The 18,788-nt window shown below is 47.5% G+C and overlaps 1 protein-coding gene across 4 annotated transcripts in view; it reads right to left on the bottom strand.

Moving 5' to 3' along the window:
• Nucleotides 1-1,989: 1,989 nt before the first annotated feature.
• ZNF366 (zinc finger protein 366) overlaps nt 1,990-18,788 on the bottom strand; it is a 190,415-nt gene continuing 173,616 nt past the window's right edge. For all 4 annotated transcript variants that reach the window (XM_032629153.1, XM_032629155.1, XM_032629156.1 and 1 more), the window contains 2 exons: nt 9,175-9,349; nt 1,990-6,194 (listed from right to left, as the gene is read on the bottom strand). In XM_032629153.1, coding sequence (XP_032485044.1) covers nt 5,665-6,194; nt 9,175-9,349 — 705 coding nt within the window. In that variant the 3' untranslated portion in view covers nt 1,990-5,664. The remainder of the gene's footprint in view (nt 6,195-9,174; nt 9,350-18,788) is intronic.

The raw sequence follows: 18,788 nt of genomic DNA, 5'->3' as shown, positions 1-18,788 counted from the left end.
AACAGGAAGAATGCCTGGGTCCAGGGATGAAGGGTGGAAGCAGGAGTGGCCCTACTTCCCTTCACTCATGTGACATGCTGGGAGACTTAGTATTTCTCGCCCCTGTGACACTGAGCTCTGCAAGGTTAGCAATTCTCCTCCTCAAAGAGGGTACACTTCCACCTGGGGCATAGCAAGAGAACCACTGAATGATAAGCCATGTCTGTCGCCAGGGCACTTTTTATTCCTTGTTTCCAGGGACCAGCAGATAAGGAAAGGAGTCACCATCTTGGCAGAGGTAAACCACCTGATCAGCAGGAGAGAGTAAGGCTGTTGTTACACAAGAGGTCAGGGAAGAATGCGTACGGAACCCACTTAGGGTTCATTTGGCATTTCCTTCCCCACCTGTGACTGTAAATGAACAGGTACAGCAACTCCATTCTGAGAAGGACATCTGTCTTAGTATGTTTGGGCACAGACTGAGTGGCTTACCCAACAAACGTTGATTTCTCACAGTTCTGGAGGTTGGGAAGTCCAAGATGAGGTGCCAGCAGCTCCTGTGTCTGGTGAGGACCCTCCTCCTAGTTTGCAGATAGCCACCTTCTTGCTGTGTCCTTACATTGTAGAGAGAGAAGACTCTGATCTTAGCACTGATCCCATTATGGGGGTCCCATCCTCAAGAATTTATCTAAACCTAATTATCTCCCAAGAGTCCTACCTCCAAATACCATCTCACTAGGGGTTAAGGCTTAAGGGGCGTGGCGGGTGGGGAGGACAAAGCCATTCGGTCCAGGGCAATATGATGACCAAGGCTCAGACCCTTTGGAGATGAGGGTCTGGGTCAAGCTACCTGGAAAGCCACTGAGCCTGGCAGAGAGGGATCTAGACAGGTAATGGAGGAAGGAGAAAATGAACATCAGTGTGTCTCCTAGACTAACGGCAGCGAAGGGGCTGAAGTTTATCCACTACTCTCCCCTTCCTTAGTTCTCCCTCAGGGAGAGAGGCCCACTGGAATCCTGGAGAAGATATTCTGTGAGTGTATGTGAAGAAGTGGATTGAAGTGACGCAAGAGGTGGGCTGCGGCAGACGCAGAGATGAGTGACCCAGTCTCTCTTCAAAGACGGCCTTGTGCTAAGCTGTGGGCAATGCAGTCAGCAGACGCCTCCAGCCAGCAGCTCCCTGACCCCCTCAGGGTCTGTCCCTGCTGCAGGGTCACACCTTCCTGAGGTCACGCTCTTCCTGGACAGCTCACATCTGGAGACTGAGCAATGAGATCGAGTGTATAAGTCACCTGGCACAGTGCTTGGCAAATAACAGCATGTAACGTTTAAAAGGGAGGCTTCCTGAGAAATGGACAGCTTCCCATGCTGACACAGCTTTGTGAGTGCTCTGGTGAAGAGAGCGAGCTGAGTGTTCAGTTTTCTGGCCAATTCACTGATGGTAATAATAATGGCTAAGTCTTACAAGGCATACACTGTGAGCCAGACACAGGAGTGTCTTCATATATTAACTCATTTAACCCACAAAACAATCTGGTGAGAAGGTGCTGTTCTGGGTCCCATTTTACAGGTGAGGAGACTGAGGCACAGAGAGATACTCACAAGGTCCCAAGACTGGAAGTGAGAGAGCTGGGCTTTGAATCCAGGACTCTGGCACCAGCATCTGTGCTCTTGCCCACGAGAACATACATTGTACAAAGAACTCGACGCAGAATAAAGTAATCCTGCCTCTAACCTCCCATTTCTCCATGACACCCTTCCAGAAATAATTTTTCTAAATAGGAGAGAAGAGGATGAGGAAGATGTCACCTGCCTGCTGCTGAGCTGAAGTTTATTAATCCTTTTTGAAGCCTTAAGGGAGGGAGACATCACCCGTGTCTCCCTGGGGCCAAGATGCCCACCAGTAGGAACTGCTCTGGAAGATCATCTGAGGGCAGGAGTAAGACATTGACAGTGGCAGCTTCCTTGCAAAATTTCAGGTATTCACAAATAATTAACTCAGTTTTTTCAACACGTCTTTATTTGCTTAAATTAACAAAATATAGGTTACATGCTATTTTCAGGTAAACTGCTTTTTCACTGAAGCAGAAAGCAATATTCACAACTTGGGTTGCTACACACTTTGAGTTTTATTTTTAAATAGCAAGCCAGAATTCTGTACAAAATCAACATTTGGTGTAATGTTGTCCAAATATGTGAAGGATTTAAAATGTTAGCTCTGTTACATTTTGTTTCAGCAAAGCAGACAAAGATCATAATTCAAAACACGATGTTAATATTTTATTAAATGCCCTCAGGGCTTAATAAATACAGTATGCACATTGGGTTGTCTCATGTAACTACTCCTATACAAATATACCAGTTACCCTTCTGGGGTCATGGAAAGTCAGCCTCAGTCTCATGGCCAGTGGGGAGTCAAATTTTTAAAAAGAGAGAATGAGTTGAAAGGTAACAACAGTGGGTAAACATAGGCCGGAATAAGAAGGATAAAAGAAAAATATGGCAGTTGGCTGGGTCAGTTGGTTGGTTCGAAGACAGTGGTCAAAAGCCTGGAAAGCATTTGGTAGTGACCTATTTTCAGAGTGTCACAATGTGATGGATTTCATGCTATCCTGGTCCTGGGATTGCTGATGACCTTGGATGGTTTCCTCCCTTAATTCTCTTGAGGATGGCCTCATGGCTTCTCTTTCAGACTTGCATCCTGGTTAATTAGCTCTAGGCAAGTTTGGCCAACCCTTCCCTTAGCTCTGCACTTAATGCATAGGGTGCCTTTTTTTTTTTTTTTCGGTACGCGGGCCTCTCACTGTTGTGGCCTCTCCCGTTGCGGAGCACAGGATTCGGACGTGCAGGCTAAGCCATGGCTCACGGGCCTAGCCGCTCCGCGGCATGTGGGATCTTCCCGGACCAGGGCACGAACCCGTGTCCCCTGCATCGGCAGGTGGACTCTCAACCACTGCGCCACCAGGGAAGCCCCCAAACTGGAACACTTTTGAGAGTTAAGGTGACACTCTTAGTAACTACCTGGGGACAACAGGTATAAGCCCGGGTTGTCCCAGGCCAACCAGGATGTTGGTTACATACAAAACCAAGGTTTTAGTCTTGGTTCTCAGAAGGTCAGTGCATATGAACCAGTGGGTTATATGTAATTAAGTCTCTCATATCCAGAGTCAAGAATGAAAAACAGGCTTTAGAATACATTCCATAACAATTTTTTATGACTTTTCCTAGACCCTTTTCTCTTCCTCCAAATGAAATTTTACTTGGAAGGCTAACACATAAAACAGATGGAATTTGAGCTGCTCTGAGTGAAATGGGGATACGGGTTGAGAATTTTCCCTCCCCTGGCAGCTCTAGAAGGGCCTAAGAGGGACCTCTTGCTTCTCAGCACACAATGTGGAAACCAGCATTCTAGACCATACTCTTTCCATCTCAACATTAACTTGTTCCTCAAACACCCCCACATGATTCGTTTCGGGTGGAAAAGTCTACAGCTTGCTATTCTAGATTTTCTAGTTCCTATTCCAGCTCTGCACACCCAGAACAAACTGGAAATCTGCAGCCCTTGTAGCAGGTCCTCAACACCTTGCTGCTGAAAGAATGAATATGTAACAGGACCCTAGGAGGAGGCCTCACAGAACACTCTGCCAGCCTCTGAGTGATGTCATCAGAGAAACTGATGAGCTGTATTAAAAATAATGGATGGAAGGCAAATTGCCCCTATGAAGATCTGGATGGATTCTTGGCCCAGAGTTGTGCTGGTAACCGCAGAAAACCACACTCTTCCCTTCACCACCCCCTTTGCAGATGCTCTGACCTTGGGGCATAGATGGCAGTAGCCAACACAAGCAGCTTTGGCACGCTGTAGTGGTGGTGAGGCTGGGCGAAGGAGGCTTAAGCAAGGCAGCGGGAGGAACGCATCAGGGATGGACAAAGCTCACGTGTGACTGATGGGAACTAGATGAGGCTGACAGGGAAGCACCTTGGCCAAGAGAAAAAGCCAGCATCCCACAGGCAGAGATGGGCCAGATTGTCTAAAGAAATGTACTGGTAACTTTGGGAGGAGAAGAAGCAAATAATAAACAGTACCTAGCTCTACAAATACGAGTTGAAACTACCAAGGGACAGTTTTGACATGAACACAGACACAGTACCAGAGGGTCACTGCTTGCGGTCAGGCACACACACGTGACATCCTGTCAGCCCTGCTTTATTTGTCAGATGCCGGTGCCTAAGGGAAGCCTACCTGTGGGGCTCGACCCCCCCCTTTACAGTCACTACCACTCACTAGACTCACGATTCACACATCTAGGAAGAAATAATTAGTCACTGTAGGCTGGCTATGTATTTTTAAACATTAGGTGACCATAAGCAACACAGGCGTCATTTCTAGTACAAAAAGTGTGTGTTTATACAGTTTGTGTGTGTGTGTGTGTGTGTGTGTGTGTTTCCTCTCGTGAGGCTCTTACAGAACAGGTAAAAAGGTCTAAGTCAGCAGTATGATTTCAAGGTTTCCTGCTTTCTATCTTAATGAGTCTAAAGCCAGAAGCTGAAATATTTATGGAGTGCCTGGGAGGGGGTCTTGGGAGCCACTATTTTAGCCTAGTCAGTCTTTCTCAACCCTGGCTGCACATAAGAGTCATCTGGGGCAACTTGGAAAATAACCAGTGCTAGAGCTCCACCCTAGACCAATTAAATCAGGACCTCAGGGGGTCCTGGTATTTTTTAAAAGGCTCCCTGAGATGATTCTAATGTTCAGGTAGCATTGAGAATACAGCCCAGAAAATCCTTTACCAGTGACTAGCCTATGGTTATTCTAATACTCTAAATAAGTTAGAGCTTAAATTTCAGGGAGAATTCCTCCCCCCCACACACACCCAGCTCCAGCACTGAGGAGAAATCCACTGCTCATGGGGTGACAACTCTTCCTGCAGCTGCTTTATGGGGCATGAAGCCTCGAGCAAGGTCTTCAGGAGGTAGCCTGTAGACGCTGAGCACTGTCGGGCTATCTGAAAATATGCTCCAAATGCCACATCTGATGAAGGTAGCAGAAGCCAAATGAGGCAGACCCAGGCAGGAATCTAAGTATTGCTGTTTTTTCCTTAGTCAAAACTATTCTTATTCTCTTGAAATGTTATCTTATATCTGCAGCAACTACTTGAGAACGTCCTCTTCAATAACTCACCCTCCTGTGTCATTTCTGGCGTTTTTTGATTATTTAATATAGCAAATTTTAAACTATACACAACTATTCATATTTTCATCTATCTGGAAAAATATTATACCTTTTACACATTCAACTAAAGAGTCATTAATAAGGTAACAGGTCAAGCACCATATTTTTGCAACTAGGAAGAAATTTACCGTATTAGTCAATGGAAGATATAATTTCTAAAAGCACCTCAGCATCAGCTTACAGTTAGATGTCTAGAAGAATATGTACAGTTTATTACACTGGAGATCCACGAAATAACATTGAAGAAGACCTTGCATGTGTGTTAAAAATCAAGGGCCCAACGAATGACCTGAGAAGCATTTACATGAGTGAGGACGTCCCTGCTCACTTAGTCTGAGCCATTTGTAAAGATTCGTGCCCTTCTCCAGCCTCCAGCAAATGAGAGCTCATGCGGAAAGCTGTACTTGCACAGCGTAGTGCTCATTTTCCAAGTGTAATGTTTAAACCGTCCACTTAGATCCCTAAAAGCACTGCTTGGTTTTCCGTTTTCCTCTCCAGTAATTCTTTTAAACGCTCATCTCTGTGCTTGAAGTACAAGTAATCAGAAAAGGAGGGGCCCCGCCGAGCTCTCTGCAGGGCCCGGAGGAGGCCGGGACACTCGTCTCTGCGGGCAAACTCTCTCTCCCGGACGCCCTCGGGCCCGGGGCTGGCCCGGCTCTTCGGCTGGAGGTCCCCTTGCGGTGCGTCCTCCCCCGCCTGCGCCTCCGCCCTGGGGCCCGGGTCGGCCTTGGCGGACAGGTCCTGGGGCGCGCAGAGCGGCGGGCTGCGGGGGCCGAGGCCCGGGCTGTCCCGCCCCGCCTCACAGCAGTTGTCGTCGTCGTCCTCCTCCTCGTGGCAGGAGCTGCCCCTGGCGCTCTCCGCGTCCGGCTGGAAGGCCGGGCCCTTGGCTCGGCGCCTCTGGGACAGGTCGAAGGGTTCCTCCTGCTGCAGGCTCCTCAGGCCCCCCGCCGTCTGCGCCCCGGCAACTCTCCCCCTTCCAAAACCTGCCGGAGCAAAGGCACGTTCAGGCCCCGGGAAACGTTCAGGTCGCTGGGCGGAACCCAGGGCCGGTTAGTGTAGCTTGCTTTTGCATTTGAAAAACAGAGAAATCCCCTGGAAGGCTGTAGAGAGATGGGCCTTGTCATAGATGGAGTCTACATCGGTACGACTCCTTTCAGGGGAATTTGGCAACATGCAAGAAAAGCTTTAAAAATAAGCACACCTTTGACTCAGCAGTTACACCACTGAGAATTTAAACTATGAAAATAGTCTGGCAGGTGCACAAAATGTATATGTAAGGATGCTCATCACCACGCTTCTAATAGTGAGACTGTGAAAACAATGATCAATTTAACGATAGAGGTTTGTTTAAATAAATGATAGTACCTCCATACAATGAAGGTATTATGTGTGTAAAAGGTACTTCTATGTGTAGAAGATGTAGAGACCTATTACTGATCATAAAAGGTATTCTCTATATACTTTAAGTAAAAGAAATATATATTTATCATATATATTATTTAGCATATATATTAATAGTGTAGATTCTATTTTATATATCAAAAAATATCTGGAAGGACATACGCCAAAATCTCAAAAATGATTAACTATGAGGTGATTTTTACATTTTCCTTTTCACTTCAAATATATTTCTTTTTATTTTAACAGTGAGCACACATTTTACCATAAGAAAAAAAATAAAACAATAATAGAGATATTTTCTACTTGCAAAAAACCCCAGATATTCCATTTGGGACCAAGGGGGCCACCCCATAACTGGGCCCCCTGAGCACAGACAGAGTAGGTAGGGAGGGCGCAGGAAGGTCCTCTGAGGAGCTCAAAAGCCCTTGTGTCCCACCACAAGGGTCCTTGCTGTTGGGCACAGTGATGTAAGAGGGTCTCATTGTTAGTTTCAGTTTGAAGGCCCTTGTAGGGATGGACTTTTCAGCAGCCGACAGGCATGTGGTAGGGCTCCACCTGATTTGATCTTGGAGGTGTCTGCCCGTGGTAAGCCAGCAGCCAGGCCCTGAGGACCAGGTGGGGAGGACTGAAGAGAGGGACAGGAGGGAGGGGGCTGGGGTGCGGCCAGACCCTGCTGCACAGGGGGAAGCAGGCTTCTGGGGTGGGGATGCACAAAGGAAGCCGAGGTCCAGTGCTGCCTGCTTTATGGTGTGGTCAGGCAATGAAGCTGTCTGTAGCTTTAATCTTGTCAGGGGCACGGGGAGGATCTCTTTAATCTGGGTCTTGATTTTTGAGCCATTTCAAAACCTAGAGTGAAGAAATGCTAACACCTTTTGTAGTTGAAAACATTAAAATTGTTGAAAGTCTGTTAAAAACTTTCAGAGCAACTCTCTGATATATGGTGACGCTCTTGATTTATCCAGAAGAATGACAGTCTTTAGTTTGCCTGTTACGATATGAGTATCCATATGGGGTACGTCCTGGTGACCAAGTCAGGCTTTCAGACGGAGGACTGTCTCCTCATCACCTCCTATGTCTCTAGCCCTGGTGACTGAGCATACTTCACCTATTCTGGAAGAATCCAGGCCTAGCTTGGGAAGTAGCTCAGGCAACCAGAGATGCAACGAATGATTCAGAAAAAGAACATTCTCAGGGAAATAAAGTGCTTTTGTTTTTTAACCAGAACTTTTTCAGGGCTTTTGTACAAACTCCAGGCCTTGTTTTATGATGATCACAGTTTCCTCTCAACCAGGAGTCACCATAAACTCAGCGGGTGTTTGAGAAATCTGAAAGCTACCATCATTTTGTTTCATGCTGGGTGTGCACGCGTGCATCCTATTCATGAATACGGGTGCCTAGTTGACCACCTCTTTTGTAAAGGGGTGGGAGAAGCAGCAAACGTGAACAACGCCCCCCCCCCCCGCCATGTTTTTACCCAGTGCAATAAGCACTGGCTTGAGCCAGAAATTCTTGAGTTAGAATCTCAGTTCTGCCTTCAGACTTGCTGTTTGACCTTGAGCAGTTTATATAACACCTCTCGGCCTTGGTCTCCATTTACATAAAATGAGAATTACACAGTCTACTTTGTGGAATATTGGGGACGAGCACTAAAATCTAAGTGCATCACCCTGTGCTTGGATCGTATGTGAATCGGAACATATCAGCCAGTTAGCATGATATTGTAAGTTACATATATGTGTGTCTTCTCTCCCCACACACAGACCTCCCAGAGGGCGAATGAAGAGAGTCTCATTCCCCTCGTATCTGCCATGGCATATAGCACACTGCATTGGACAGAGAGCATTTACTGCCCATTTATTGAAGGACAACCTACTGAACCCAGTACATGTGGAACATAAACTCCTCACTGCCAAGGAAGGGACCGAGAAGATGAAGGAGGCAGAAACTTTCATCAGTTCAGTTAGGGCTCAGCTAGGGAGACTCACTACTCTGCCTATGGGCCAATCAGCCCTACCAAGCAGGAAAACTGTCCTTGCGAGTTTCTGGTTGTGAACAGATAGACGAGACCTAGCCTGCTACAGACACACTTCTGCTGACAGCAGAACTTGCAGACCTGCCCCTTAACGGCAGTGCGATAAGGACGATACAATAAGGCTTTAGAGTCAGAAAGGTCTGTGTTCAAATTCTCGGTCTGTTACTTTTCAGTTGAGCAAGTTAATATTTCAAAGCCTCATAACAGAAGTTCCTCCACCCTGGAGTTACTATAAAGATTCACAGAGACCAAGCACCTGCTGCAGGGTCTGGAACAAAGAACTAATAGTGGTACCGAGTGGCATCATTATGATATTCTAATCTACCTCCTAAAATTCACTTTTACTTACTACCTTCAGATACCAGCTTTACGTGTGTTACAGCAACCCTGCCAACCTGCTCCCGCTACTCTGCTGTGGTCTTGAGAATTATGCTCCCTTTTATGACGGTAAGAATAACCCCCCAAAGTAAAGCTCCCTAAAGACAAGTTCAGCTCCCATTTGTTCCTCACTGGCCTGGAAGGGTGATTACCTTGAGAGTGGAGGCCCCGCTCCATGACCCCATGCTTCACTTTCATGTGGCGTGTCAGGTTCCCCTTCAGGGTGAACTTGCTGGGGCAGTAGAGGCACTTGAAGGGCTTGCTGTCAGAGTGCAGGTGCATGTGGCCCATTAGGTTGTGCATCCGGTTGAATTCCTTCCCACACAGCTGTGAAGACAGTGATGAAGAGAACACAGGTTACTCAAAGGCGGGGACCCTGCCCAGGTGACCACACCCAGGCCTGTGTGAGGACGGATGTGTCGCTACTTTGTCTGGATCTTGGCATTTTTAAGTCGCTTCCAAAGAAACTGTCCCCATGGAAGTCAAGGAGGGGCTGGATCGAGCCCAGGCTCAGAGGTAGAACAGGTAGGGTTGGATTCACGAGATTTTACTCCTGTTGTATTGGGATTTTTAAACTCAAGGTAAAAACTGCAAAGCTATTAAAGCTTCTTTTGAACGCAACCTTTTGGAAAGGAGAAAAGCTACTCTGAAAGCAATTGCTCAAAGTGTGCTTCACTTGAATGATAAGGATACAGTGACTTGTTTAATATTTATGGAGTGTTTACAATATGGAAGGCACTGTCCCAAGTCTGCCATGGAATATCTCATTTAACCCACATCAGTCCTACGAGATGGGTGCTGTTCTCATCCCTATTTTACAGATGGACAAACTGAGGGATTAAGAGTAAAGACTGGCCAAGGCTCACAGCTGGAGCCGGGATAATAAACTCAGGTCCTCGGACACCAGAGGCCACACCGTCAATCACATCACACTGTGTCCCCCCAGTATAACTCTTCTGTTAGACTGTATCAGGCAATGCTTTTCTAATTTTTAAACTCGCTAACTTTGGGGACGGATTTCAGAGTTAAAAGGAAGGAGTGTGTCTTTTCTCTGGGTAGAGATCTGAAGTACTGAAAATATCATCCTAGGTATACAAAAAGCAAACATATTTTATTCACTTTTTAAAATTTCTATTTCCATCAAATTGCAAATACATCATGGACCACAGCAGTTCTCCAGCTCCTCTGGGAAGAACAGAACTGCCTTTTCAAAGGCAATGTGTGCAGATGCAGACGGTGTAAGACAGAAGCAGTTGTTCTGGGGTGCTTTCCTTGCTTTTCTTGTCCCCAAGCTTCAGCACAGCAGGGTTTGGAAGCTCCAGCCCTTCCTTGACTGTGCTGTGAGGAATGCAAAGAACGATTCTGTGTCTATGCTGGGGCCAGAGCAGTAAGGGAGGAGCATTCTCCTTCCCTTTTCCCTTCCCACCCTCAGAGGCCCATGTCGTGAGGGTAGCGATATGAAGCAAGAGTTGCCCAGAGAGGATGCGGGGTACGGCATCCTCCGAAGCTGACACCGGTCTTCCTTTCTCACCGAGAGATGTTTTCAGGGCCATCGTGGAGGTTCTGGGGTGAACTTTTATTAATGAAGACAGTGTTTTCTTCAGGTGGCTATGTAGGTGAGAGCTGAGCTGGCCTTGGAAGAATGGGTACACCTAACAACTGTGACCTTGGGAGATTAGCCTAAAAGAATGTGGGGCAGGAAGAGGAAGCCATCCTGGGATTACAGATTTGTCACAGATAATCCATGCGTGAATAATAAACAGCTGGTTCTGTATTTTTAAATGATTCCTATTTGGGGGTTTTACGTACTTCTCCCCTTTTTACTTCCTTACTAGCGAGAATGAACTCAGCATACTGGTACCCCACACTCAGTATTCAGAGCACCCCTCACCACATTCATTTGGAAAAGGTGACCCAAGAGGGGAAAAGCTGAGAGAGTGGGTCTAATTTAGGGGAAAGTATGGATACATGCTTTCTCTTTATTCTCAACCGAGACAATTTATAAAGATCTATCAGCCTCTGGCTCAGTTTTGCCCATGTGTGAGAGTTCTGGTAGAGTTCTCTTTATTAGCTTAGTTTATCCAGTTCTCCATCCTGGCTAAGAAAACAAAAAATTGCATCTAGAGCTTCTACATTCGGTACTTCCAGTCATGGGTCATTCTAGAACAGATATATCTCATTTGGTTCATGGGACAGTTCGGATTGTTTGGGGCAATGCTGCTGCTGGACTTGCTGAGCTGAACTGTCCTTCATCAGACTGCAGCATCTCTGAAGGCTCTGCCTGCCTTTTGGTTATAATCCCTGCCTAGCACCAGGCTTGACACATGATAGTTCCTGAGTAAGCCTCTGTTGAGTGAGTGAAGGGATGAGGCACATCGCAGCAGAAGATCTGAAAGCAGCAAAAGCCATGGGTAGTTAAGCACAAGACATGTAGGTGGAGGGGAGATGGAGACTGGAAGGTCAATTAGGCCACTGCAGTAGTCCAAGCCTGGATGGGTCTCATGGTCCTATAGGCCAGACGGAGAGAACTGAAGGAAGAAATGGGTTCCTCTTTCCTTCAATGACTTCCATGGAGGGTGATATTCCACTTTTAGTTATCATCTGTGGTTGCTGAAGTATTAGAAGCTGGACTGGTCTGAATGGGTTTTATAAAGAAGAAATTTTAGTCTAACCTTGAAGAATACGTGGCATGCCTTTTGTTTTTGTTTTGACACAAAAATAAAGTCTCCTCATTAAATATTTTCAGACACTTCAATCAACCTTAAACTACAGGCACAGTAACTATTACTATTGTGACAATGATCCACTGCTTGTTGCTGCTGCAACTGCTGTAACTCCGGGGTTAGAGCAGATCCTGTAATTCACCTGCCTGAGGTCGCAGCTCCCTTCTCCCGTCACCCTACCTCCACCCAACACACATGTGCACACATAAAGAGGGCTACTGCTGGGTATTTTCCAGATTCTTCCGCAGCCTCAGAAAAGCAACCTTTTATGATCATCATAGCTGAGTGTGTGTTTTCTACTCTAATGCTTTTCTGGATCAATTCATTTAGTACTGAGCTTCCTGGGACATTTTAGTGGTATATGGGGACATTAGGATGTTTTATCATTTTAATAAATGATATTGTCTCCTGAAGTCAAGGCCTACAGCCTCAGGGAAGAAGATGCACTGTGGAACGTGGCTGGTCAGCTATATTATCTGATGTGTGATTGGTAAAGAAGACTAATTTTGTTGCTGTGGATAAAATTTAATTTTTATATACCAGAGTTACCCTTCATGGTTTATGATAGCCTACTGATAGCCAATGGAGAGCTTTCCCAGGGCTAAGCAATAATGTGTCAACTCTGAAAGATGTTTAGGGCACTAAAAGTTGTCCCAGGTAGTATTCAGAAACATAAGAACTACCTTCCTCTTCTCTGAGGCCAACCCCAGTATCAAGCACAGGGCTACACACGTAGTAACACTTAATGAATATCTAAGTATATGGTTAGGAAATAAACAACCAAGTCAGGAAAAATATCACGTCCTTATGCAAAAATTCCACAAAGCAGCCATTGCCAACTCTCTCTCGTGCCCCCTTTAAAGCTATACACATTAGTTTGCAAACCAAAATCCTCAGTGGCAGAAGGACAGAAACAATTAACTCAGGACCTGAAGTACTTGGACACCACTCACATCTCAGCACTTGGGACCCTTAGCTTCTTCCTCTCAGCCTCTGACCCCTCCACAAAGCCCTTCGGTCCTTATCCAGAACACCTGGCCTCTTCATCCTTCTCAGAGGATTGTCCTCACATAACTGTACACAAATGAATGGATATATTTTGTGTCTGTGAAGTTTGGAGAGGTCTCTCAGTCCCCATGAGTGAAGAGGGGCCACAGAAGGAGGATTGGGGCAATTGAAGATGGCACCCTCAGGTGGGGTTTGAGTGTGAGTGAGCTCTAAGCAGAATCCTTGTAGTAGAGGAGAGGAACGGGAAGGAAGAAAAGTTGGGAGGGAGCATCAAAACTCTAGTTTCCTCTCCTGGGAAAAGCTGTCATCTACAAGGCCCGCTTTCATCATGAGACATGAGGCTAAGAGCTTGCCCAAGTCCAGACTTGCTGAATCACCTGCTGCCAAGGTCTGTGGAGATTAAAGGCACGGTATTGGTACAGGCAGCTGCTGGAGTGATAAGGAGTCAGATGTCATCTTGCAGGTGGTCATCTCAACCAGTCCAGCCCTTTTGAACTCTCAGTTGCTCTAATGAGCAGTATCAGTGTGCTTCTGACATTAAATACCAGTTTTTCCACCAATACCCACTTTTATACCTACTTTTAAAGAGAGAGGTGGAAGTCTGTTGCTTACTTCCCTGGTGGCACAGTGGTTAAGAATATGCCTGCCAATGCAGGGGACACGGGATTGACCCCTGGTCTGGGAAGATCCCACATGCCGCAGAGCAACTAAGCCCATGTGCCACAACTACTGAAGCCCGTACTCTGGAGCCCGCAAGCCACAACTACTGAGCCCGCAAGCCACAACTACTGAGCCTGTGTGCCACAACTACTGAAGCCCCTGTGCCTAGAGCCTGTGCTCCGCAACGAGAAGCCACCGCAATGAGAAGCCCGTGCTCCACAACGAAGAGTAGCCCCTGCTTACTGCAACTAAAGAAAGCCCACACACAGCAACAAAGACCCAATGCAGCCCAAAATAAATAAATAAATAGAGAGAGAGAGATGGACCTCAAAATGTAATAGAAAATTGGAACAAATGTTTTGAACTGTCCTTTAAAAATGGGTTGCATGGATCATTAGGCTTTGAGATGGCAGAACAGAGAGGCAGTGGTGAAACCCCAGAGGGATACAGAACTTGCTCCATTTTCTCTTCTGTAAAATGTCGATGATAATCTTAGTTTCCCATGAAGCCTTTTTTTAAAAAAAAAAAATTTATTTATTTTATTTATTTATTTCTGGCTGCATTGGGTCTTCCTGTTGCTGCACACGGGCTTTCTCTAGTTTCAGTGAGAGGGGGCTACTCTTTATTGCAGTGCGCGGGCTTCGCACTGCAGTGGCTTCTCTTGTTGTGGAGCACAGGCTCTAGGCACGTGGGCTTCAGTAGTTGTGGCTCGTGGGCTCTAGAGCACAGGCTCAGTAGTTGTGGCTCATGGGCTTAGTTGCTCCGCGGCATGTGGGATCTTCCTGGACCAGGGCTCGATCCCATGTCCTCTGCATTGGCAGACGGATTCTTAACCACTGAGCCACCAGGGAAGCCCCTCCTATGAAGGTTTTTGATTCAGGTAAAGAGACTGGCAAATAGTAAGAGCTCAATAAATACTAGCTCTTATTACTATCATTATCATGTACATTTTACATTCTAGAAATGGTAAGTTCTTTGTGGATAAGGGTACTGTCTTTTTAAACCAAATTATGTGGAAGGAATATTAAGGAAGGACCTCAATATTTAGGTATTGAGTAAATACCTGCCAGGTTACTTGAGGCATAAGAGAAATGTAAGCAGGTGTGGCTGAGGCAGCCCTGGGAATGTGGATGGAAAGAGAAGATTCATCCTAGATTGCAGGCTTCGGGGAGCCTATTATCTGGCTCTCCGATCCTCCGTCAGCCCTTTAAACAGCTGGCAGAGGCCCTGTCCCCTTATCTTCATAGAAGCTCCTAATTCTGGCCTCCTGACGCCCCTTCCCTCCCGGGTCCAGGCAACTTCCTGTGAGTCCCAGACACAGCGCTGACAGCCAGAGTCACAGAGAAGTCGCTGTGCACAGAGGCAGAGTGATGGCAGTGGGCAACCACTGGGCTGGGGCCAGAGGCCCACAAAGCCAAAAAGAGGCACACTACTGAGACTGCGATGCACCAGGAAGCCTGTGTTTCCCTATTCTGAGAGGAAAGGTCAAAGAGCTGCAGCCTGCAGCCTCGGAGAATGGCCTCCGCTAAACTGCCCTTCCCTTACATCCTTCTCTCTCTCTCTCTCTTTTAATAAGAAGGGTGTTCCTTTCCTCAAAGGGAGAGAGAGGGAGGGAGGGAGAGAGAGACTGTAAACTGTCCAAAAGGACCGTGAGAAAACAGGAAGCTTTGAAAAGTACAAGAGAAAGCAAGATGAAATCTATTTGCAGGCAGGCCCCTGGGGACATGCAGGGCATTGTTAAGCAGGCAGTTCATACAGCTATATCCTTCCTTCTGCTGAGGAGGGCTTTGCTGCCAAAAGGCTGCTATCTGGTCACTGCCTTAACCCCCTCGATGCCAGCCTGAGAACCCTGATCCCAAGCACTGGGCCCCTGTAAGTCCCCACTGGGTTTCTCCCCCGATGGAGCATCCAAGAGCTGGAGGGGAGATGGAGCCAGTTTGGCGGAGGCGGCGGGGACCCTTTTCAGGGAGACCTCATCCTTTTCTATGTGTTCTTGCCTCAGCCTTCAGCCCTCTGCTTTGGGCCAGGCTGCAGATGACCTGGTGATTCATAACATCGGCAGCTCCCGGCTTCACCCATCTCAAAGGAGAATTTGTCCCGGAAATTCTGGATGACTGCTTTTCCTGGACAGGTTTCCCAAAGACAGCAGCTGGTTCTTTGCTATTATGGAGTGTGGATGCTACGAGGAGAGCATCCAAGTCAACCCCTGCGTGCTTGCAAAGAATCTGGGAAGCGTATTTCTGAAACGTGGCTTAAGTCTACAGGCGCAGGTCTCTGGAGAAACTCCAGCTGGCTCCAAGAAGCAAGGAGTCCAGAAGTCGAGCCAATAGCAAAAGAACCCAGAAGGGCAGTAATTTTTTTATAAGAAGAAAAAAAAAACAGAAACCTTTCCTCCTCGAATTTTCCATCCTATTGTTAATGCCTAATCCCGCAGTAAACGAATGTTTCTGTTTGCTGTGGACAGCTGTTTCCACTGAGCCAGGGCCAGAGAGAACCAGTTCATGTGGCCACAGCGGGAGGGATTTATGTTAGGAAGAATTTTTAGTGGTGAGAATCCCAGGAAATTAGAATCTGTTACTTAAAGAGTCTCCCTTTTTTTTTTTTTTTTGGCAAGTTCTGGGGTAAAGGAGATGGAGCCAACTCTTGGAATATGGCTGGAGCAAGGTCTGCCTCTTTTTTCCAGCCATGTCGGTCCCATAAATGGAATAACCCTTCCCCGTTACCGCAATAGAGCTCGGGTTTAGTTGTCTGGGCCCGTTCTCCAGCATCACTGTGTAGCCAGCCATCCACTCTTCTCTGAGGGCTGTGAACTGCATGGTGATGGGCAAATGGCCCTCTGTTCCTGTCCCAACTCTCAGACCCCAGCAACCCCCAACCCAGGGCCAGATTTCCAAGAATACAGCACAACGTGAGTACGAAGCCAAGTCCACAGGACACCATCTGGAGATGGCCTATCCCACAGTGGGACCTGGAGCTAGTTTATAAATACACAGGGCCCCATTACATAATCTGCAAATTCAGACGTGCTCTGAAATTCCTTTGAAATGAAGAAGGGCGATGGTATGAAGAGGACACCAAGCAGGTGGCACTGTGCAGGGAGACGGGGACGAAGAGAGGAAGAACCTGGCAGTATGTTCTGGCACTCGCCAGGGGACAGAGGCTCTTGATTGAGGTGACTGACACCTGTTCTTATTTCAGGAATGTCTAAGAATGGAGAAGGGCCACCTAAGTTTGACAAACATACACTTTAACATCCAGTTCTTTTTGTTCAAATGATACATACTGCCTTCTAGGCAGCCTCCGACCTCCCGTGGTCTCCTGAGAGAACCTGCTCATCAGGAAGAAGTGACCTGTGCAGGTGACCAGTCCAATTCCTTGTGCCAGGCCCAACTCCCACTGGAGAGTAAAACTGTATTCTATCACAGCTGGTATTTCATGCTACAAGCCCCTCTCTTATGGGGTTTGATGGTGTGACCAGATATCTGGAGCCTTTATCCACCCTCAAGGAGACGTCAGATTGAGTTTCTGAACTGTATAGTTGACCAGCAGACACCCTTTGAACCATGTGTGGTGCGCTGTCATTGGGGTGAAGGGAGGCCTGGCATCACTGGGCCCATCATGTCCCGTCTCTATGCACTGGTACCAGAGAGAACACTCTAAATCCTCAAGGACCACTTGGTCCAAGATCCTCCAGGCCCCTCTGAGGCCCTTGAGGTAGAGAAACAGAACTGCCTCTGTGCCCCCAAATCACACACAGCTGGCAAGCCCTTTTCCTCCATTGGCTCTGCCCTGACGTATCCCTCTGTTTCAGGGATGTTTTCTGCCTGGTTGCACTACTACTGCTGGCTCTGAATTGGTGAGGTGGAGGAGGGAGCTGGCTGGTCTGGATGGACGTGGATTTTGGGGGGACTACGAACTATGTAATGGCTCCTGAGTATTTTAACGACTTTATGTGCCCCACCACCAGCTCATAAAAATACAGTTCATGCTCGAAGCCCAAGAGTAAACTCAACACAAGGAATGAAGAGAGACGATGAGCTGCTGACAGCACCTCTACTGTAGGAGACAGTAAATCCCTGGCAGGCGGGAACAGCTCTGTAAAAAGTGAAGTGTTCAAGGGACTCAGCGAGGCGGAAGGGAAACCAAAGGCGTGTCTAAAGGGAGACAGAAGAGCTGGTCTGTAGAGTCCACAGGGTCCCGCAGTCAGGCCTGGCTTGACGGGTATATGGCCTATGTGGTCACACGAGGCCCTGAACTCAGAAGTGTCCCGGGTTTGGTGTTTACGCTCTGCTTTCATCATCTTGAAATTCTGCATAGCATCTGAACAAGGGGGCCCCGTGTTCATTTTCCACCAGGCCCTGCAAATTACGTACACCATCCTGCATGCAGCTTCTTCCCCCTTCAGCTCAGATCACTCAAGATGGACATAAATTGACTTTCAAACCACTGGGAACTTGAAGGAAAGGAGGGGAAACACAAGTGGGTGGCAGGAAAAGGGCTGGAGGGAGACCCCTCCCTCCCCCACCTCCGGAGAATGCCCACACAGGTCTAGGGAAGCTCTGGCTCCTGACCCCTCTCACCCCGTCCAGGAGTGGCCAGCACAGGAAAGAAGTCAGCTTCACAGGGGGTTCCTTCAAGTGGGGGGACATGCTGCTGAGGGATTAAGGCAGGAACAGCCCCTGGAAGCAGGGAACCCTACTCCAGGAACAGGGATTGACAAAGAATATCATTTGGACCCCATCAGACACGCAGGACAGAGAGAAGGCAAATCCATTTCAAACAGAAAGGCTCTAACGATATCTGAACATGGCGATTTCCCTCTGCTTCCCCCTCAGCCTTCTCCTGTGACTGAGGTGTCACTTGCCAGTACCTTCCTTGAATTAAACTGCCCAATCCTGAGCAAGATTCCTTCTCATCTTAGAAGTGGAGGAGAGAAACAATGAGGGGAGGGGAACCAGCCTGGGAAGCCTAAGCATTTCTGTGTCGTACCCGTCAGCACCTTGGGCTTTACACATCTCCAGCTCACACTTTACCTTAGCGCATGAAATAAAAACCCCACCAAGTTAATGTGACACAGAGATTGTAACGAAGATGCTCCATCATATTCAGGAATAAACGAGAAGCACCTCAGTTGTTCCTCTGCCCACGCAAGCATCTCTGAGGTCACCTGAGGGCCTAGCCTTGGAATCTCTTCCATCCCCTCCGGGAGACCTGCCTTCAAATTACAGTGCTCAGTCCAAGAGTGCGGAGGGCAGGAGCGGTGGCGGGCGGGGGGGGCAGTGGGAAGGGAAGGGGACAGGGCTGGAAGCTTCTCTGACTCCTCTCTGTGTTCTACTCACTGGCTTGTAAGGGGAAGAGGGCTACACCTGACTGCT

This window comes from Phocoena sinus, chromosome 3, assembly GCF_008692025.1.
Source record: "Phocoena sinus isolate mPhoSin1 chromosome 3, mPhoSin1.pri, whole genome shotgun sequence".
Classification (NCBI taxonomy): Eukaryota; Metazoa; Chordata; class Mammalia; order Artiodactyla; family Phocoenidae; genus Phocoena; species Phocoena sinus.
Note: the sequence above shows the minus strand (reverse complement) of the source record. Positions and strands in the feature narration are given on the sequence as shown.